At 36.2% G+C, this 22,421-nt stretch overlaps 1 protein-coding gene across 7 annotated transcripts; it reads right to left on the bottom strand.

Annotated features, from left to right (window-relative positions):
• Positions 1 to 12,329: 12,329 nt before the first annotated feature.
• On the bottom strand, positions 12,330 to 20,233 carry LOC125473435 (agamous-like MADS-box protein MADS3). Of its 7 annotated transcripts, none has more exons than XM_048576224.1 (10): positions 19,828 to 20,233; positions 17,371 to 17,446; positions 14,382 to 14,443; positions 14,185 to 14,284; positions 14,009 to 14,095; positions 13,684 to 13,725; positions 13,546 to 13,593; positions 13,269 to 13,310; positions 13,018 to 13,157; positions 12,330 to 12,606 (listed from the first exon to the last, which is right to left on the bottom strand). In XM_048576224.1, exons 1-10 carry the CDS (start codon positions 20,007 to 20,009, stop codon positions 12,519 to 12,521), a joined length of 867 nt encoding a protein of 288 aa, XP_048432181.1. In that variant the 5' UTR covers positions 20,010 to 20,233; the 3' UTR covers positions 12,330 to 12,518. The 7 variants fall into 7 exon arrangements, with proteins under 7 accessions (XP_048432181.1, XP_048432182.1, XP_048432187.1 ...); XM_048576225.1 differs by having other exon boundaries at positions 13,573 to 13,593; positions 19,828 to 20,232; XM_048576230.1 differs by lacking the exon at positions 19,828 to 20,233 and adding an exon at positions 18,710 to 18,833.
• Between the last annotated feature and the right edge of the window lie 2,188 nt (positions 20,234 to 22,421).

The raw sequence follows: 22,421 nt of genomic DNA on the forward strand, positions 1-22,421 counted from the left end.
GTCCAACAGGGGCGGCATACCCTTCGGGGATGTTGACTCGACGTCTGTTAAGTACATTTATCCTTGCAAGCATGTTTGCAGCTGGTATATAATCTTGTCACTTTAGCTAGATCAGGGGAATGCGTCTGGAGCAACATTCTAAAAGCTAGAATTCATCACACTTGCTTATCATACTTGTGCAGTATACGGATTGAGATGAGACTTAGTGGGTAACGTCCATGCAAATTCGCATCGTTCTACAGGAACTTTGATGTTCTTATCTGCCCCTAACGGCGGGAATACTGTCTCATTAAAGTGACTACTTGCAAATAAGAGATAAAGAGATCGCATGCAAGGGCTCTAAGAGAGCGAGGGTGAAGGAGAATCATAATCAACAAGGAGTCACATCATTCTTTGAGGGTACATTGCGGCAGCGTTGGAATGCATACCCAAATGCGTAAATACGAAAAATGTCAGGTTCGTACCTAGTAACCAACTGTAATGTCAAATAGGTTGGGTGGAAATGGGCCTCAAGGCGGACCAACATAGCTGTGTACAAGATTGCATAGCCTTCGGTAGAAATAAAAAACTTGGTGCGTTCACCAAGGTCTGGGCGATCAATTAAATTACGCTTTATGATTGCTATGTGAGGCTGTTTTGGGGTGAACATGGGAATTCAATGTCCAATTATAAACCCAATAGACATGCAATACTTTATTGAAAACCATCAATATAAACTTTTCGGCATTATCTAGTCTCCTAGACTTTAAAGGATAAGCAGGGTAGTGAACCCTTAATCGGCCAGGGGATTTAGCAGTTATGTTTGTGGACAAATATGTGACCAATTTGTCGATTCATCAACCAAAACCATAAGTATTTATATGGTATGCATTTTTGTTGGATTAGTCCACATATATTCCTTTGAATCCAATATGAAAAAGGGTGATTTCGTATCTTTGCGAGGGATGATTTAGAAAATCAATTTCCTTAATGAGAAGGTTTAGCAAAGTGTGCTTGTAGGCACAAGGTCCTTACTAAGTAAACTGCTCAATCACCAGGCTCCAGGCTAGCCATATGTGGTGTGTTCCCAGTTGAGAGATAGCCCATTGGCCCCAAATCAAAGCTTCAGGTTCATTTTGGAGGTGGTGTAAAGATATTGCACTCTATTTTCTTCAGTGGTTTCATTTACGATCATTGTCACCTCGAATATCCTTAAGAAAACTCACGACATTCTTCCAGAATGGATAGAGTATAATGTCTCTGACATGGTAATTCAGGACCATGCATACAATGAGGAGCGTGCCAATGCTTTTAATCAGGTTGGATAGACCTGGAGTCGTTGCTAGAGATGTGATTTAGGGGTAAAGTTAGTGTGCGTAGTATCATATTCATCCAGACAACTAACTTTCCGACATTCCTACCTAATCACGTGTTTAAGTGAATTCGGTCACATGTATACAAGAAACATGATTCCATTAACTCGTGTTTGAGGACAATATCAATAAGATTATCCGTAACTAAAACATACACCACACTTGAATCCAAGAACATGGAAAAGTGTTCACAAAGTAAATGGTTTACTAAGGGGATTCGGCCAACAAGGCTGTCCATGTCAAAATTCTACTTTTCCAACAATGTTTGGTGGAGAAAAATTAGTCTCACATATTGACTACGAGAATGATACTCCTTAATGACATTGGTAGGGGCATAAACAGGTGCATAACCAATGATCTATTCCGTCAAAATGGAAGTAGATTCTACAGGGTTAAGGTTTGGAAATATTATCCCTTATTCTTGAAGTTTTAGGTCTTAGGTGCCAAGGATCACGCCTTGGGCATGATGCCACACCTTGACAAGCCCTGATTCTACCATATGTTGTAAAAACAAACTTGAAATTGGATTGTGAGAGAGACAGACTCGAACTTGGGTTTCGTATTGGGCAAGTTGCCACCCGTTGTTCAATACCCTAACTATAGTAAATAGCTTTCAACGAAAACACCAAAAAAACCTAATTTAGCTCCATGTAAGATGGCTCCAGTCGAAGCAAGAGGGGTTTGTTCAGTAACCCTCTGCCGAAGTAAAGCAATTCTGTTCGGTGCATCCGTGCCAAAGGAGGGCACCACCATTTGGTAGGCTTTAACCAAACTGGGTTAAGCCATTACGTAGACTCCAGCTGAAATGAGACTATACTGTTCGGTAAACTTCAGCCGAAGCTAGGTTTATACCTTTCTTTCAAGTTTGTGGTAGTAATCAGATACGAGAATTTGGTAAACTTCCACTTTCTACATTGCTACTTCCAGAGCGAGTTAGAAACATGGAAGGACAAGAAAAATATTCTCCAGTCAAAATTCGATTGGATTTATAAACTTCAGAATCGTACTCATTCATGGACGTAATCGTGGTGTGCTTTAGGCAATGTCTTTCATGATTAAACGGTCCATAGAAGCGAGCGAAAGAGCCATGAAATCTTCGTTTGGGAGGTGTTTCCATTTGTAATGCTTCGGGCATAAGTCTTCGAGTGAAGATCATAGCAGTTGCTTATTCAGCTCTTCCATGCCATTGTTGGCTACATTGATTTCTCAGCTTCTTGATAGTAAAGTGGAGATTCACGTCTTGTACCCATATAAAGTGGTTTCTATTAGAAATGTTCAAATAGGGGAAATAGAACTTGTGACGGTTTGACAATCCACTGAATTGGAGGGAATAAGATTGTGATTGGTGCTATGGGAATGAATCATCCATAAGCATCAAAGTTAGAACATTCGAATTCTAAGACATGATTTTCATGAAAATCGTTGGGTTTTCATAGGTCTATTGTTTTAAGAAAACTTCAAGTTTCAAAGGGACTAAATTTGAAACCATAGTTTCGAGTTTAGTTATAAACTTCTGGTTCTTAAAAAGGAGGTACCTGTAAGAACACAGAATACAATATACAACTAAGTATAGTTGATTTGGGTTGCTTCAAGAACTTGAGTGTGAATGCTTCGGGACTATGAAAATGAGTCAACTGTTCAAAGAAACGAAATAATTTATTGAATCGTTAATGTCCAAAAGTGAGCTTCAGGCCAATAATTTTGGATTAATTGTCAGATTAATGGACTGTTGGTCACTTTAATTAATTTAATAGATCGGGCCATACAGGGTTGATCATAGAAGCAAAAAATAATGATAACATTCAGGTTAAAATTATAGAGAATGCTAAAACTAACATTGGATTCGAAAAACCATAGCCCAATATTTGTGGGCTTGGGTGCCGTGTAAAGGGTATGGCCCTAAAAGGATTATTGGCCACGGGCTGGGGTTTTTGGGATAGGCCCAACAGCCCAACCTACTAGTTGTGAGCCAAATTTGATGTGGGGGATACATGCCCCATATGAAAGCTGGCCTAGATGGTGCGCGAGAAGCCCGATCACAGGCTGGCTTTGATTTGGGGAGTGGGGAAATAAGCCCAGCCATCTGGGCTAGATTTGGTAATCGCGGGTTGTGACAGATGGTGAACCCAGTAAGCAAAACTTGCTACAGGCGGGTCGGGTCGTGCGAGTGAAGCCTAACAAGGCTTTTAGGGCTTGCTGGTGGACTTTGGGCTTCAGTCCCGTATGAAGACCAACCTAGTTCGAGGCCTGGTGCTGTGCAGTCACGTCGAAACAATGTTGTCCTAGTGATGGCGTGGCTGCAAGCCAGCCATGTCGACTCGGCGGCGCAGCGTGAAGTCACCGCTCAGTTGCGAGAAATCCCAGATTTTTTTGTTTTTTGTTTTGTTTCTTTTTTTTTTATTGTTTTTGTTTTCTTCGAATTCTAGTGTTAAAAACCCTTATTGCTTCAAATGAATTTCGATGTTTTTGTAAACACGATAATTTTGTAACGAATGAAATGAGAACATGTGTACAAAGTAGATTTGTATTGATGAGTTTGTAGGGTTACAACCTTTGTTTACAAATTTCCTCTGATTTAGTCTTCAAATTTGATGTAGATGCGTAGGTTGTTGATCCAAGGGTTGAGATGACTTGATCTCAGACGAACGATTGAACGATTGCTTCAAGTTTTGAGCTTGAAACAATGTGTGGATAGTCTCCACCTCTAGGTTTGTGTATGGCTTGCGGCAAAGGTGATGTTGATGTGGGATTTTGTTGATTCAAGAGTCTTGGCGACTTGATCTTGAATTGAATCTCGTTACAAGTTTTAAGCTTGCAACAAAGTCTTGAAGGAATCGGCGCAAGTGTTTGTTGATTCTTCAAGGGAATGGTTCGGCTTTGGTGGAAAGAAAGCTTCGGCTTTGGTTGTACGTTCTTCGAAGAGAGCTTTGGCAGCATATTAGTCTTTAAAGATTTGGTAGAGGTTCTTCTCAATGTGAGAATTTTAGCCTTTCAATGTAGAAATTGTCGACCAGTTATGCTTGCCTTGGGACCTTGTATTTATAGACTTCCAAAGCCATGCCTTTGATTTGTGTCTTGATTCATCCATGGGAGAATTTAGGCATGTTTTGTGTCTTGTTTTAAGCCACTTGCCCTTGCTTGGCCAAAATCTATAGGGCTTGTTGCCTATTTTGTGAACAATCTTCAATTCTTGCTTGTTTTGTGAAGATGCTTTAGCTTTCTTTCCGATTTTGGTAGCAATTTGGGCCCCTTGCCGATTTTAAGGAGATTTCTTCCCCTCTGCTGAATTTTAGGAATGCTTTTGAGCTTCCTTTGCTTGATTTGTGCCACATGTCATTGATGACTTGTCCATTTATGATGAGTCATATGCCACGTGGAGCTTTGTGATGCATCATTTGTATGCAACGAAATTTACATGTCTACAATTGCCCCCACTTCAAGGCGTGTTGTAGGCATGTGCTTGTCACATGTAGGAAACATGTTTTGAAGTCCTGCAATGTGAATGTTCTAACTCAAGGGTTGTTGAGACTTGATCTTGAATTAGTTTGCTTCTTCAAGGGCCGTAGAGGTGTATTTCTTGAATGCAAATGATGAATTTCGTCAAGGGCCATTGAGGCGTATTTCTTGAATGAAACATTTCTTTAAGGGCCGTTGAGGCTTGATCTTGAATGAAATGAAAATTTTCTTTAAGGGTCGTAGAGGCTTAATCTTGAATGACAATTTTGAAAATGGATAAATCAGCACATACTTATTGTGTGTATTGACTTGCCATAATTTTTTTGACAAAATACATTTGGTATATTTTGGGACTTGAATTTTTTCCTTGTGGGTGTGGGAAAAAAATGCTTTTCCTCCCTTAGGTAGGAATCTCCTTCAATTTTGGTAATGAGGGTGATTTCCTTCAAGATGTTGGAAAGCTTTAGTGCTTTCCTTTAAGGTTTTGGAAAGATTTAATTCTTGTCCTTGGGTAAGTAGGATTTGCATTTTTTTTCCTTTTCCTTTCCATTTTTTTGGGCCAAGGGGGTGTTTTCCCTCTTGGTTTGGAAACTTGAAGACTTGTCCTTGCCTTGGAGGGATTCCCTTTTGTATTTTGGCAAGGAAAGGTACTTTCCTTTGATGTTTTTAGAAGCCATTTCCTTATTTCTTTGTTTCCTTTTCTTCTCTTTGCTAATTTTGTTGCAAAAATAGCATTTATTTTTATTTTTATTTGTGCTGAAATCAGTTCGCCCTTTTTGAGCTTGGAATTTACTTCCTTCTTGTAGCTAGAATATGCTTCCTCATTTTGATTTTCCTTTTGCTATTTGGTATATATTCTCCCTATAGCATTAGGAAGCAATTGACCCTTAATTATAGGACACTTGGGAGTGTGTTTTTGTCACAATAACTCCTTGCTGTGTGCACTGTTCTTGCTGCTGCTGTGAGTTGTAACTGCTTGAAGTTTGTTGCAGTGTGTCACTTTTTACCGTTTAATGCTCTGTGCAAAAGACTACAACGGTGTTACACCATGTAGTGCCTTTTGGTCGCAGTTTTCCCTTGGTGGTGACGTTGCCATGCAGTGCAAGAAACTGCTTGCATAATCGTTGCGGGGTTGCGTAGCATTTTGATTTTCTTTGCTACTGTAGCATGCTCCAAAGGACCGTCTTGTAGCTGCCCTCTTTGCTGTGTTGCTCAAGCTTTGTGGCTGATTTCTTTTCATCATTGTGACTTTGTCATCGTCATCCTTCAACACTCACGAGGTTTGTCTCGCATGTCTTTTGCTTTAGCAAAGCAATCTTTTTTTCTTTTCTTGCTGTCCCACCTTGTGCTTATGTTGTCTTTTTTTTTTTTTTTTTAATTTTTTAATTTTTTTTTTTATTCTCGTTGCAGCCATGGTATTTTTCAAGTGCTTTAAGAGTAATACCATCACTATTCTTGCGAAGGAAGGCGACTCGCAAGATAGGGGAACGACGCTTGAAACTTTGTGCATCATTGAAACTTTGCTGAGTTTTACTGGGAATGGCTTGAAGATGTCTTGATGCGATCCAAAGATGTGCTTACTAATGTGGGCCTTTATCATGCCGTATACGCATCTTTGTTTAGTTATGATCGTCATTTTTTCGTCATTCGTACGTTTTTTGAGCATTAGTGTTTAGCAATCAACACATTTCTCAAGGCTCAAGGGGAGATGTCGATTTCATTTTGGGATCTCCACAAGATAGGAGGCTTGCCAATCCATGGTAAGTTTTATGATGAGGTTGTTCCTAGTGTGGAGGAATTTTCTCATCGTAATAGTCGAGGATTGCCTACAAGTTACTGCTATTTATTTTGGGCGTATCACAAGCTTTCCTAGGAGCCTCAGGGTAAGTTAGGCATGAAGATATCTTTATGGATTCAATTTTGGTATTGGGGTGCCATGAAGTATAAGAAGCCTTCAAAGAAAAGTGGCCACAACAAGACAACCAAGCCAAAGGGAAACTTAGATTCGTCAGGTGCCATTGGTTCAGCTGAGCACTGTGCTCCTGCCGAGTTGAAAGTGTTTGCATTTTTTTTTTGTTGGTGATGTGGCTGTACTTGAAGTTTTGAAGTTTCAAGTTGCCTACGTACCCTCGGTTAAGGAGGGATCAATCTATGGAGCAGCTTATATCTTTGTCCAACATTGCCTTACACAAGATGGACTTCTTCGGTCTTCACAAAGTGGCAGCTCCTTCTGAGCTCATCAAATTGTGGCACCGACAATAAATCAACTTATGCAAATGATGTTATGATGAAGTTAATGCAAATCTGGATTCAATGTCCAGTCAGTTTCACTAGTCAAACACTTGAAGGATGAAACTGACGTGAATCCAAAATGGGCCAGTTTAAAGATTTGAAACTTGGAAAACTTGACCAAAAACACAAAACAAAATCACAAAGACCATGCTACCATAATATGCAACGATTTAGATGAATGTGATTTTGTGGCTGGGGTTTCAAGTAAGAACACAAGAGGCAGCTGCAAGCTTGAAAACAGTCTTGACATAAAGTATGAATCTTCTAGCCACAAACTTAAAACAAAAATCACAAAGACAATGCTACCCTAATATACAACGATTTGGGTGTTTAGTGCATCAATGTGATTTTGTGGGAAAGGATTTCTTAAGAGGAACACCAAAAGGCAGCTTAAAAGCTTTAAGAACACTCTTGTGAAATTGTAAAATCCCTAACCAAAGAAAATGAAAACCCTAACTAAGGTTATATAGACAAATATGATTTTTTGCACATCCAAGGACAAAAACCATTTGTCAACCCAGCAGACAATCTGAGTAGATTAAAGGCCAAAGATTGACCACCAACAAAAAGGTATTAGTTAGCCCATATGGGTTGTCTTAATTTGTGTGCCCAGACAACTAGAAGTCAGCGCACAAAACTGACATGCCAACCAAACTAGTCAGAATGTAACAATAATATAGGCTTGAAATGCATATGCATGAACAAATCTTTTGAAGTGAGATGTACGCATTCTTGAACATTTCTTCCCAGCAGACATAACTCATAAACATATAATAGCCTAAAGGTAGATTGAGCATGTGTGGTTCAATTACAATATTTAACAAGGAAAGGCAAACAGTTAAGTCTAGACTTCACACCTTCATTCCTTGATTCTTTGCTCCATGGATTTCTTGAAAAGATGGATGAATAAATTCTTCAAGTTTCCAAGAAAGGGAACCTTTAACATCACCACACCAAAGAGAGGATGAAGAAGAGATGAGTGGCTTTGGGGAGAATTTGATGCTAGTAAAAACTCCCCAAAGGGCCTGCCTCTTATAGGTGGAATGAGAGCTTTTGTTCTCTCCAATTGCCTCAAAGAGAACACTAATGAATTTTGGCTATAAATTCCTTTTTGCAGTCACTTCACTTAAGTGACAAGAAGAGCAGAACCTTTCCTTCATGCTATGGCCGGCCCTTTAAAAGCTTTTGGGGCCCTTTTAAGTCTTTAGTCATTAAGTTGTCATACAACTTAAGTTAATGGGCTTGATGGTTCTAAGCTCATTGGGCCTTAAGGTCCAATAATTACTCAAAAGCTAACATAAAATTATTCGTTTGATTAATTAACATATTAATTAATGCTAGCCATAAACAATTACACCATTTAATTGTCCCTACTCAACTCCGTTGTTTCTTCAATCTCCAACTTACATGGTGTACGATCCATTAGGTTCTAATTAGCTGGGTAGTGGGCGATTAGATCTCTTACTAATCAATTGTTAATTGAAACTTACTTTCAATTGTCCCCTTGACAAAGATTAGTGATTGCTAATCTTCAGGGTTTCCATAAACCATGAATGACACCTAGCAGTATGTCATGGCTACCCAAGTTAAACACAAGAGGTGGAGAACCTATTCAGTTTGGGATTACAATGCAATATGGTCCTTCTCTAAACCAATACTCTTGATCACATTGTTTGGATGATAGTTTATTCAAGTCTACTATCCAATGTGATCCTCTCATTTGTATGATTACCTTGAATGTGATTTGGAACATACTTCCTAAATTTATATTCAAATGCTATGGCCCTAAACTCTGAACCATATCATAGGGTATTCTCCTTCAACAGTTTGAAGGTTAGAGATCTCTTATTGCATATTCACATGCCTCTACGACTAGGTAGCTTAACCCCAACAATGTTGTGGACACCCTCAACAAAATGCCTTTAACATAATCAAAGATTAAGAACCTAACCATAAGACAATGATGGTGTCTTAAGTCAAAGCACTACTTTGTATTATCCCAACCATGAGTTCTCATGTGACATAAGTCAAAGAACTTCTCGTTGATCACGTTCAACGGACTCATTCTTTATTAAGAACCTATATACTTATCTTAGTGTCAATCACACGAATGACTCGAGACCATTCACTCTCTTAAAGAGAAGATATAGCATGTACTAATCTTAATGGATCGCCAATGCCCAATTGGCAATCCTATGATCAAGAGCGTTTAGGATATGTGTACAAAAGAGAATGGCCTCATGAATCTAACTTCTTTAGATCACATTCTCCCAATTACATATTCCTCGAACTTATTGTTTAAGTGTATAACATTTATATGAGATGGCTTTAAACAACAATCTTTGCCCATATACAATTAGTTTAACATGTGAAATGCCTGTAAAGTATCATCATATGATTGGATTTAGGACACATTTTCAACATGGGATAGGTTGTTGACCTTTTTCCTATATGGTTCTTCTTTTCTGGTTGCTAGTTGAACATCCTGGGTTGCCATATCATGTACACATAACAATACACACACATCAACAATCAACAACACATAACCTTACAACAACTGGTCACCAAAGCTTCATAGCTATACATCTACTGTGAACAAAACATCATTACTTAAGCAATTTCAAGTCTGACCATAAAATTAACAATAATTCAGATCCAAAATCAATCCCTGCAACCATAAAACTAACAATGATTCAAATACAAAAATCAATCCTTACTCAAAACTACAATTTTACCAAACCAACATATAACGACCTAGCCTCTACACAAACCGTCAGTATAGATTCATAATTTCACAAGGCACCCAAATTTCTCAAAAATTTCACATATATCCACAAATTCCAGCTAATTACATCAACGAACATGCATAATTAACCATACACCAAGCATAATTTATACTAATTAACAAAAATAACAAAATTAAATTCTAAGGTTCCAATTTCAAAACTTACCAAATTTGAAATTCACTGGGGGAATCAAATATGACGTCGGTTATTGTGGAAGCACTCTCAACCCAGCTCGAATGAAGCAAATAGTACATTCTTTATGTGGAACCGACTACCCAACATTCAACCAAACTATCTTGACTTTCTTCAATGATGTCTAGAATTTCTATAAGGCTGGAGAATACAAGCACATACCAACTATTACTAGGTTTAGAACAGGAAGCAAGTTTTCGAACGAGAATGATGTTTTCGACGGCAACAATGTTTGAGCAAATGCAGGAGAGGGACTTTTTTTGGAGGACAAGACTTATTAAAGATGGTAAGTGTTGATGTCAAGGAGGGACAATTTAAATCCTAAGAAATTTTGAATTCATGTCGGGTACCATTTTAATAAGTGACGGGCCATTTATGACCCGATTTTACCCTAAGCTCAGTATGGTGGATTTGTTTTTTGCCAATTCAGATTTCATCCAACGACCCATATTCGGTCCACACCTTAAAAAACGCGATATTGTTTTACTCCAAAGCATGTTGATATTTTGGAACCAAATCTAAATATCCCAAGTATATTTTGCCCACTTACATATATGGTAGTAGTTTTGTGGTCATTTTATTTTTTCGATTGATTCAAAAAAATGAAAAAAGGATTTAAAGGTTTAATTGTATTAAAAAGAATTTAATTTAGGATGATAATTAGTTGCCCAAAATAGAAACACTCAATTAAATACTTATTTATAATAAAAATAATATAAAATGCTAATGTAGAATGAAGTCAAGGACTTTCATGTGGTCCAATGTCCTAGTGGATAGAGTGTTGGTTTTCCACTCATGCATCCCGAGTTCGAAACTCTCTCCTCCCCTAAGTTATTGTAATAGTTTCGAATCCTTTTCCCTCCCCTCAATAATAATAAAATTTAACCCAAAAAAAAAGGGTCAAGCACTTCAATCAAAAGTTAAAAGGACACAAGGTTTCAATCAAGTAATTGTCCTCACTAAGGATGGGAACCTAATTTTTTTTTTTTTTTTTAAAAAAAACACCTTCATTTGGTGCCAATATAGCACTCAAAAGTAATTTTACCTATAAGTCAAGACGGAGTTGGATTATCGTCGCTTCTGAAATGAGATCGTCAATCAAATTTTAATTCATTGTAGGGGCAAGGTCTCTAGTCGAGTTTACACGAAATAAATACTAAATTAATTTGGTAAATATCTTGGTCAAGTGTTAAAAAGCTTCCTATAATACAATGATACCTTGAATCTCACATGTGATGTGGAGTTCTTCGATACCTGAGTAACGGTTAGAAGTCCAAAATCAACTTCAACTAGCACTCATGGATGAACTCTTGGATCGTAACAAATGGTACTAGAGAAAAAACCAACGACTCCTTAGGTAAACGCCATGCTATCTTTATTACATAATAATGTCAATTTTTTTTTAGATAACTAAATACGATTGAGAACTTGTACTCTATTGTAAAACGACTGCTAAAAGAACTTAGACCCTCCAATGTAAATTTTATTAATTAATTAAAAATGATCGAGACATAAAATTTTCTTATCTTATAATCATCGAGGAAGAAAAGCTTTTGCTCCATCATGCACTTGCACATACACCACAGTTCGCTGGCAAACCTCAGCATATCCCTAAACCACCCATAAAATAGTCAATATAAGTTTTGTGATCGATTCTCTTTTTTCTTTTCTATATGGCTATATCTCTTGTACAAAAAAAATAAAAAATAAAAAAAAGAATTTTGATTGGATTTGATTTATCAAACTCCAAACACCTTAATGTGAGCGAAGGCCCAATTGAATGGTTATTCAAAATACCTACTGGGCTAAGTGTGGTCCTAAAACTCAAGAAACAAACTGACTGATAGATGTCCAAAATCCAACAATCAAGGCCCAAAGCTACAAGCAATTATCAATAAATAAAAAGTAAAAAGAAACAAATAAGAATAAGGAAACACAAGCAATCTAGAAGCATAAACACCTTTTTTTGTTCTTTTTTAAATATCATTATTACTATTATTATGGAGAAGGGGAGTGTTCAAAATTATTACAATTAAGTTATGTTAGCATGTTGACTTCTTTATAGAGAAAGAAAGACAAAAAGGAAAGTGAGAGAGGAGGGAAGGGGAGGAGAGAGAATCATACTCTGTTAGGGGAGAGAGGTGTTTTGAATCCGTGCAAATGTGCAAGAATTATTTGATGTGATAGTAGTAGTCAGGTCAGTTTTTTTCGATGAGAATACCCTATCCACTAAAATATTGAATCACGTACAAATATAAACACCTCTTGTCATACTCAAGTAAATATGTTGGCACCATGACAATTGTTAAAGCAAAACAATAAATCTAGACAAAGCATAAAGTCATATATTCTTGCAAAGCAGAATATGTGTGTATATATCAGACAGTGATGCTGCAGTAATATATAAATATATATCCTTCATTTTTGGCCTTGAAGGTTTTCAGGGAAACCATCCTTGGATGAAGTTGGTCTCACCGGCCACGGTCTTTGGAATAGAAGGTCCCTCAGCTGGAAGATATTGCTGGTACCTGTTCAACGTTCAAACGAGCAACTATTATCACATCAAATGATTCTTGCACAACTTTTGCATACTGGTAAAATAATTAACTAACAATATTATGAGAAGGATGACCTGAATAATAATTCATTCCGCTTAAGTTCAAAAAATAGCAATTTTCGGATAAGAATACTGTTTTACCCGTTTCGCATGGTTCGAAACTTGCACAATAGTTTACAATTTTGGATCATTAAACATAAACCCAAAAATTTACCAACACAATTAACTACAAGAAAACTTTTACTTTGCAAGAAAGGACAAAGATTATTTTTTCACCCTAATCGCTAGTATTTTTGTAGTTGAAGTTGTTCCAGAAAAACAATGATCTGATCAGTCTAGCTTGAGTTTAGCCAAAAGCACAAAAGAGAGATGAGATAATTACCCTATTTGTAAGACAGGTTCAGGTGTACAGTCCATGGGATTGGTTTGTGAAGAATGCAAAGAAAAGTTGCTACTTCCAGCTGCTGCATTTGAGCTCCACATGTTCTGAATGACTTTCAGATTATGCCCTTCTGCCTCAAGCTAATCAAATTAAAGCACATAAACACAATACTAGTTATAATTAGTTTAATTAGTGTCACAAATATGGAGTATTACTGGCATAAATATGGAGGAATATCATACCATATTTACCTTGACCCTGAGCTCTTTGTTAAGGTCTCCAAGGTGACGCTCCTGCCATATTTGAATATTAGAAAATATTTAGATGCTAATGACAAGTTTAGAACACAAGAATTTGCAAGAAAAAAAGAACAAGTGTAGGTTAGAAATTATTTGTGTTTGTGAAAGTTATACAGCTAATAAAATTATGAACATGGTGTGTATTATTTTAGTAGAAATGTTTGTTCTGGTTACTTTGCAGGGAATCAAAGTATAGACTTATCATAATCCTAACTGATTACGATATTACCCCACCCCTCCATCGATCACCACATACGTGCAATGGCATTACTGCAGTCTGTAAGACGATGGCAAGAGAGATGATGAGAGCTCTTTATTTGTAGAAGATGATTACTTAATTAACTATATAAATTCAGAGTTCTCTTACCTTTTTGCGCAGGTCCTCCATTTGTTCGATCATAAGCTGTGTCTACAATCAAGAACAATCCGAATATATAAGATTATCTCATTGTCCAATTAGCTTATCAGTCCATTTAACTGGCTAGTTAATTAATTTACCATTGTGAACTTAATATGTATGTTTATGTATTTTAGTGAGAAAAATAAGAAAACAAAAGGAGTGCAGCCTGTAAGATGGGTTGGTTGCCGGTCTACATTTATTATTAAAAGTTAATTAGGCAAAACAAAGTTAGGCATTAATTTATTTTGCAATACCTTAGAATAAAGTTTGGAGAAAAAAAAAATTGTGATACCTGAGTGTCACTATCATTAGACAGATGATGATAGCTATAGAAATAGGATCCTCTAGTTGTGTTTTCATATTTGTGATCGACGTACAACTAAAATTAAAAAAAGGATTAGCTTTCAATGCTATAAATTAACAATTTAATTTCTTAACGATAGCAAGTAATTACGCATTAATAATCACCTTCCTTTGTCTGGCTTGTGCAAGAGCCACTTCAAGTTGATTTTCAAGATTTTGCAACTCCTTCACACTCAGCGGTCCAAGATCTTCACCAAGCAAATACCTTAATCCAAATGCATCACAAAAATAAACCAAGGTCGGCAAATAATTATGGATATATAGTTATTGATTTGTTATTTTCTAATGAGTTATTGCATAACCTTTGAGTTCGCTGAAGGGATTCATATTTAGCTTTCAGTTTTGTGACTTCTTGGTACCAGCTCTGCATGATTATTAGCCATATATACACACAAAAAGAAAACGTAGTTAAGATCATTCATGAAATTATGCTTGAATTTGTAAGGATGATAAGGGTCAAGATAATGTCATGTGTCAATAGATTAGGCAGTATAGTTGTTAGTTTGTTAAGATATTGATTGCTTCGGGAGTAAGTAATGTAACTAGTATAAAAGGAGATAATATGCTTGTATTAAGAGTTAGTTAAGAAATATATCAGAAATTCTCTCTCACTCTATATCCCTTTCTCTTTCTGTCTCTTCATCTTCCTTAAATACTTAGTCCTTATACTTGTCTTTTTGATAAACCTCCTGGTTTGACACATTTAAAAGTTTTCGGGTGTAGTTGTTATCCCTTGTTAAAGCCTTACAATACCAACAAACTTCAACCAAAATAGTTCAATGTACATTTCTTGGTTATGCAGGTCAATACAAAGGTTATATTTGTTTTAATCCACTCTCAGGGAGGTTTTATGTGTCTAGGCATGTTGTTTTTGATGAGAGCACCTTTCCCTACAAAAACTTACTTGTCAAACCTTCATAGTGTTCTTATTCTGTTTTTGTCACACCACCATCTATTGCACCACTGATCACAAGTCAAAATGTAGTTGTTTCAAATAACACATCTACATCTTATGCATCTTTACCCTTGCCTCAACCAACTAGAGCTTCAAAGTTCTTTCATGAACCCACTAATGCCTCTGAGTCCTTGGCCTCCCCAATTCGAGCCCCAGAGTTATCTTCATCTCCTATCCATATCCCTGAACCTATATCTAACGTTTTAGAGTCTTTGACTTCTCTACCACTTAGTATATCTACATCTTCAACATCTACACAGTCTCCAGTCCCTGCGGATCCTGATTTTCAACCAGAAAATCTCACAATTGTTCTTTTAGTGCCTTCTGTGAGTCTACATCCCATCAAAACTCGATCTAAAAGTGGCATTATTAAGAAGAAAGCCTTTGTGGCCTCTTTGTCCCGTGTTGAGCATTCTGATATAGAACCCTCATCCTTCAAAGCTGCTAGTAAGGTTGCAGAGTGGCAAGCAGCCATGAAAGATGAAATTGATGCCTTACATGCTCAACATACTTAGGATTTGGTTCCTCTTCCATCTGGGAAAAACTTGGTTGGGTGTAAATGGGTTTATAGGATCAAGAAGAATCCAGATGGGTCTATAGCCCAGTATACGGCTCGGCTAGTTGCTAAAGGGTATAATCAAGATGAGGGCATTGATTATAGTGAGACTTTCAGTCCTGTAGTCAAGCCAACTTCTGTCCGACTTATTTTAGCACTTGCAGCTCAATTTCAATGGTCTTTAAGGCAGCTTGATGTAAAAAATGTCTTTTTACATGGTGATTTGATCGAGGAAGTGTATATGTCACAGCCCCCTGGTTTTGGTAGTACTCATCATCCTTCTGATTTTGTTTGCAAGCTTAATAAATCCTTGTATGGTCTTAAACAGGCTCCAAGAGCCTGGAATGACAAGTTCACTAGCTTTCTACCAAGATTGGGGTTTCGGGCTTCACTTGTTGATCCTTTTTTGTTTGTCAAACACACTTATCTTGGGATTGTGGTCTTGTTACTTTATCTTGATGACATAATCCTCACTGGTAGTAGTTCATTTGATATTGCTGTCGTAATCTTAGAGTTAACCAAGGCATTTGATATGAAAGATTTGGGACAGTTAAACTACTTTCTCGGATTGCAGATTTCATATCATTCAAATGGTTTATTTGTTTCTCAGTAGAAATATATTAGAGATTTGCTAGCTCGAGTGGACACGAGCAACTCCAAACCCTGTACTACACCTTGGCTTCCATATCATAGGCTCTTAAAGGATGATGGTGATCCATATCACAATTCGGATCAATATCAAAGTATAGTTGGTGCCTTGCAATATTTGACTTTTACTCAGCTTGATATTGCTTTTGCAGTGAATCAGTGTTGTCAGTTTATGCATCAGCCTATGCATTCTTATGTTGTAGCTCTCAAGCGAATTCTTAGATATCTCAGTGGTACCATTCATTATGGTATTAATTTTCAACCTGGAAACCTGTCTCTGCAAGTTTATAGTGATGCAGATTAGGCTGGTGATCCCAATGATTGAAGGTCAACCTTTGGATATATTGTGTACTGTGGTTCTAGTCCTATTTCTTGGGCTTCCAAAAAGCAACATATAGTCTCCAGATCATCTACCGAAGCTGAATATAGAGCATTGGCCATCACAGCTCAGAGTTATCATGGATCTGACACTATTGTGTGATCTTCAAGTGCCTCTTTTTGCTCCTCCATTACTGCTGTGTGATAATATCAGTGTCATAGCCTTGTCTTCCAATCCGGTATTTCACTCTTGAGTGAAACATATCGAGTTTGACTACCATTTCGTCAGAGAAAGGGTGATTCGAGGAGACTTAGATGTGCAACATGTATCTTCCAAGGAGCAGTTTGCTGATATTCTCACTAAAGGCTTGTCTATTTCTCTCTTTCACAAGCATTGTTCCAATCTCATGATTGGTTCGAACAAGTATGAGATTGAGGGGGGATGTAAGGATGATAAGGGTCAAGATACTGCCATGTGTCAATAGATTAGGCAGTATAGTTAGTTTATTAAGATATTGATTGCTTAGGGAGTAAGTAATGTAACTAGTATAAAAGGAGATAATATGCTTGTATTAAGAGTTAGTTAAGAAATATATCAGAAATTCTCTCTCACTGTATATCCCTTTCTCTCTCTGTCTCTTCGTCTTCCTTAAATACTTAGTCACCATTGGTGACCTTGAAGCTGTGTTCTTGATATTTCTACAAAATTAACTAAACTGTTAAACCCATGAAATTAATTTCTGATTTGAGTGCAGTACAAGTTTAACCTAAAGGAAACTACTTTTGATAAACAGTAGAAATTAACTAGAGTAACCTGTGTTTCACGTTCAATGCTGTTCTCATGTGGAGTGAAGGAGCAACGTTGGTACCGTTCAAGGGTTTTGCTCATACTGCGATGAGAAAGTATAAATTAAAATTTTGTTTGTGAAAACTGGTTGGTGAATCAAATAAAGAAATTATTCCCACAGCAAAGCCATCAGATCAGCACATAATTTTTAAAACTTATGGTAAACGACCGGCTCACAAATTTAAACCTAATTAAATAGCAAATTATACCAAGAAATTCACTAATTAAAGTACCATTGATCTCAAGTACACCAAGATAAATTCTTATGAGCAAAAGTTTCAAGCATTTCATTATCTGAATAAATATTCTGGGCTGATTATGTAAAATGAATATATATATATTCTAGTGTAAAATGAACATATATATATATATATGAAGTTAAAAACATGGCAGGAAATTAACTTTAAAATCAATGAAACAATAAATTAACTCTCTAGCTTCTTTACACACGCATACACTAATGAGTTCATGATTCAGAGATTCCGGTTGAGGTTAAAGATCTTTATAAGTTAAGACCACCACAAAATAAAAAGTAAAATATAGATGTTAATTACATATGCAATATGAAATAGAACTGTACTTATTTATGCAAGTGTTGCAGCTTTATAGATATGCTTGAATATGTTTTCCTTTTATTTTAATGAATTTTTTTAGAACCCAGGTTCAGAATCTATTTCCAGAATGTAAGAAAAACTGAAAAATAAATTTTGAAACCAAAATTGGAAATTTTCTATTTAATATATGGTCTGTGACATTAATTGTACATAAGAGGAGGAAATACTAAACAGCTGATGATATCATGATTCAAAATTGCGGGCAAGTCTCGACACATCAAAAGCTTATGATATCATGATTCACAATTGCAGGCAAGTCTTCACACATCAAAAGCTTTTAGAGAGAGAGAGAGAGAGAGAGAGAGAGAGCAATATTTTCACCAAAGTAGCAAAACAAAACAAAATCTACTCGGGAACCTGGGGATAATTGATTATGGAAATATATATCGTCAGCATATATAAAAGTATATGTATATACATATGCAGTTGAACATGCATCATTTAATGTACCATTCAACAATATGGATCATACAATTTGAATGTTGGAACTGAGGTCCAGTTTGTCAAATCGAATCCTTGACTACCGGTTGTTGCTAAACAAAACCTGGGACTCTCTTTCCAGGAAAAAGGCAATTTTAGGTAACATCTTTTTCTGAAAATATTCTGATTCAAATACAAATACTTTCCTTGACCAAAAACCATGACTTAACCCTAGCTGCGTTCCTTTAAGAAACTAAAATAAAGAAGATTACCATAGATCTGAAGGACCAAAGAACTCTTTACCAAAAAAAAGGGACCAAAGATCTGAAGATCAAGATTTCATCACTCTTGAGCTTACCAATGCTTGATTTTCTACACAGCTTAATTGCTATATATATATATATAGAGAGAGAGAGAGAGAGAGAGAGAGAGAGAGAGAGAGAGCGAGAGAGAGAGAGAATCCCATTGAACCTAGGGATCAAAAGATGAAACAAAGTGACCAACATAATGTATCTGGGCAGAACTGTAGGCTTAGATTTGCTCCCACCATAGAGGCCATCATATATATATATATATATATATATATAGAGAGAGAGAGAGAGAGAGAGAGAGAGAGAGAGAGAGACGGACAATACTGGTAAAACCAAAAGACCATAGGCTTTAAAGAAATGAGGACTAGTTTCTATGAACCTTGGATATTGTGTGTGTGTATGTGTGCGTGAGAGGGAGAGAGAGCCCAGTTCTTACACAAAGGTAAAAGATGAGTTTCCTAGTCAGGTGATTTCTGCAGGTCCAGTTTTGTTAAAACCTCCCCACATGATATGAGATGAGAAGTTGTTCTCACATATATGAAAGAACAAAGACAAGCAACCACATCCATATACCCAGAAGAGCTTAGCTAGCTAGAGAGATGAAGAGAGAGAGGGGATGAAACGTGTCGATCTGGGATTGGGAAAATGCATAATAATAGACGCAGTAAACCTGCCTTTGTTTGATCCAAAAAACGTTAAGAGCACAAGGAGTATCAGAAAAAAAAGATTACTCAGCCAGAGAAGGAGAGGTGTAAGAGACAGGTGCAATTAGCTAAAGAAACAAAAACAAGGGAGGAGAAAAAAAAACTTAAGTTATAATCTTTGAAGAAGTAGTAACAACAAATGTGAAACCAAAATTCCAAAAGAAAATGGTTTTTAAGAAATATGCAACAATAAAGGAATGAACTTTCTGAGATAAACAAATGCATCAAAAAATATAGAAAAAATAAAAAAAATAAAAAAGAAGAAGAAGAAGAAGAAGAAGAAAATCTAAGAACCACCCATTACCACATAATCCATAAAATGAACAAAGAACCAATCTTTTTTAAACTTTAGTGAGAGAGAGAGAGAGAGAGTACCCAGCACTGGCAAACTCATAGAGCTTGCCACGGGTAGAGAAGACGATAAGGCCAACCTCAGCATCACAGAGCACAGAGAGTTCATAGGCTTTCTTCAACAACCCATTTCTTCTCTTTGAGAAAGTCACCTGCCTGTTAATCTTGTTCTCTATTCTCTTCAGCTCTACTCTTCCCCTCCCCATATTCTCCCCTCTTCAATTTCCCCTTCTTTTTTTCCAAACTAAATATGAAATATATTTTGTGCTTTTTGTCTCTGTATTTGTTATCCCATATATATAAACTATAGATATATATTCCTCTTCTCTTTAGGATTTGGGGTTACACAAAAATGGACTGTCCGTGTGGAGTGGGAGTTCAGAAGGGGGCTAGGTTTGTTTTTTTATAGAAATGGGATGTTCTAGCAGAGAGAATTCAAGTGGCACATGATACATCTTCTAATTCTATTACAACAAAATACGGAAACCCCCAGTAGTTACTAATCTTCCTTTTTGCTCCCTCTATTTTTCATATTTTAACAATTTAAGAAATTTTACATAATTATTGGAGCATCCTGATAATGCTAGGTAAACTAAATTTTGTAAATTAAATGATGTGATTATTAATAATTAAATTATTACTTAAATATTAATTAACATGTAATAATACATTATTCAATTTACAAATTTAATTTTAAAATTGATCTACTGAGCATTGTCCATTATTAATGAGCTCTGTTGACAGGGCAGATTTGTGCCCTAGGGCAATGAATATTATCCAAACCCACGCGCCCAATTTGATGTGGAGGAGGAGCTACGCAGCTATTGGCTAGCTATAGGTATAGGGATGGTATGTATCACATTCACTAGGCCCGACTCCATGACATGAAAGATACCGGAATAAGAAAATTTCACGTAGGTGTTAGATTCTCTAAACCCTAACCCTAATTAATGTAAATTGGAAAAGTTGATGATTTTATATCACGTGACGGTTAATAATTGAATAAAATTTTAAATTATTAAAAATTAAATTCAACTATCAATCGCCATATCATGTGGCTTACAAAATATGGTATAAAAAAATGTTTTTTCTTTGCATTATTAGGCAAGGTTTCTTTTTTCGATGGGGGTTGGGTTCATACTCTCAACATGCTCCTCACGTGTGGCGTCATTTAAGACTAACATATGTTCAACATATATAGGATAACGTGGAGGCACATGGGTTTGGGTTAGATCACACAATGAGCCAGCTATTAATTAGATGTTGATCTGAACATAAATATAATACGTTATTGCCATCCATTTGAGTCAAATTTGATTTTTTTTTTTTTTTAAACCTCTTACTTATAAGTAAAGATGAATATTGTTAAATCGTAGTTACTATTTGTCTAAACGTTATGAAAAAGTCAAATTAAGGACAAGAAACTAAATTGAAGCCATAAGATCTTAAGAATTCCATATGGAAGTTCCCTCCCCCACACCCGAAAAAACCGTGGAGAAAAAATCATGGAAGAACTGTGTCATGCAAAACCCATTCGAGTTAGACACACATGCTTGATAGAGTGGTGGTGACAGTATTCCGCGCACATCCACAACTAATTCATTCATATTTGGTACAGATGCTTACTATTTCCATATATTCCATAATTTTTCAAGTTTCTGAATAAGGGGTGGAAATTCTCCAAAAAGTTGAGTGGATTATACATTTGAGTTTCATAATACTTGCAACCCCGTGATAGGGAATACACTTATATCATTGTGAATAATGTATCTTCATCAGATTAATGTATTCTTTAGTTTATATGTATTAAATAAACGGATGGTTCATCATGAATATGTTAATTAGTACTACTCAAACCATCAATTTGTTTCATACATTTTGATACATAAATGATCTTTGAATTCGAATGTTTTTTTTTTCTATTTTTTGTATGGATGATATTCAAATGAAGAATACAAATACATTTCACAAGCAATAAGGTATGTGCATTCCTCCACGACGGACGTAAGTATTGTCCTAATATTTATGTCTTTTTACCGTCAACATTTTTTATGTAGTTAATTAGAAAAGAAAAAAGTTTAATGGTAATGATTGAGATTTTTTTTATAAATAATATTATTATATGGTTGTGCACTTTTGGGTCAATATATATGTAATATGTAATTAGTGAAGACATTTTCTATGTAAGGCACTCTAATGAGAAGGAAATGATATTCTAATTTCTTCCTCTAATCTCTATATCTATTCTCTCTTTTTTATACTTTCATTTCAACACGTTATTAGCAAGATCGTCTCTTAATTTTGTTTATTGTTCTTTATTAAACGAGCAATACACCGCGATGATACGAACAACTTGGATGATGTAAATTTTGGCACCTATAAAAACCAATGTGTGACGTGGTATTGATTTTCATATTTAAGGTCTAATATTACTTGTAGCAATATAGTTATATAACCAGCATACGGGATACAAAGAAAAGTACACCGTCATAACATATTGTTACCAAATATTGTATAACTGCTTATGATAGTTATTGTTGTTTTATCTGGTACCATCATCCAAAGTTTAATCTTTGACTTATGGTTGAGTGGGAGCATTTTTGTTTATCATCATAAAC

This window comes from the organism of the source record quoted next, unplaced genomic scaffold, assembly GCF_019419815.1.
Source record: "Pyrus x bretschneideri cultivar Hongxiangsu unplaced genomic scaffold, Pyrus_bretschneideri_v1 Contig87, whole genome shotgun sequence".
In the NCBI taxonomy this organism is placed as follows: domain Eukaryota; kingdom Viridiplantae; phylum Streptophyta; class Magnoliopsida; order Rosales; family Rosaceae; genus Pyrus; species Pyrus x bretschneideri.

Excerpts from the sequence above, each read along its gene's own strand:
- LOC125473435 (XM_048576224.1), bottom strand. The coding sequence starts at position 20,009 with ATGGGGAGGGGAAGAGTAGAGCTGAAGAGAATAGAGAACAAGATTAAC. Across the intron at positions 14,096-14,184 it reads CACAAGCCAGACAAAGGAAG|TTGTACGTCGATCACAAATA; the intron begins GTGATTATTAAT and ends TTTTAATTTTAG. Across the intron at positions 13,726-14,008 it reads CTAATGATAGTGACACTCAG|ACACAGCTTATGATCGAACA; the intron begins GTATCACAATTT and ends TCTTGATTGTAG.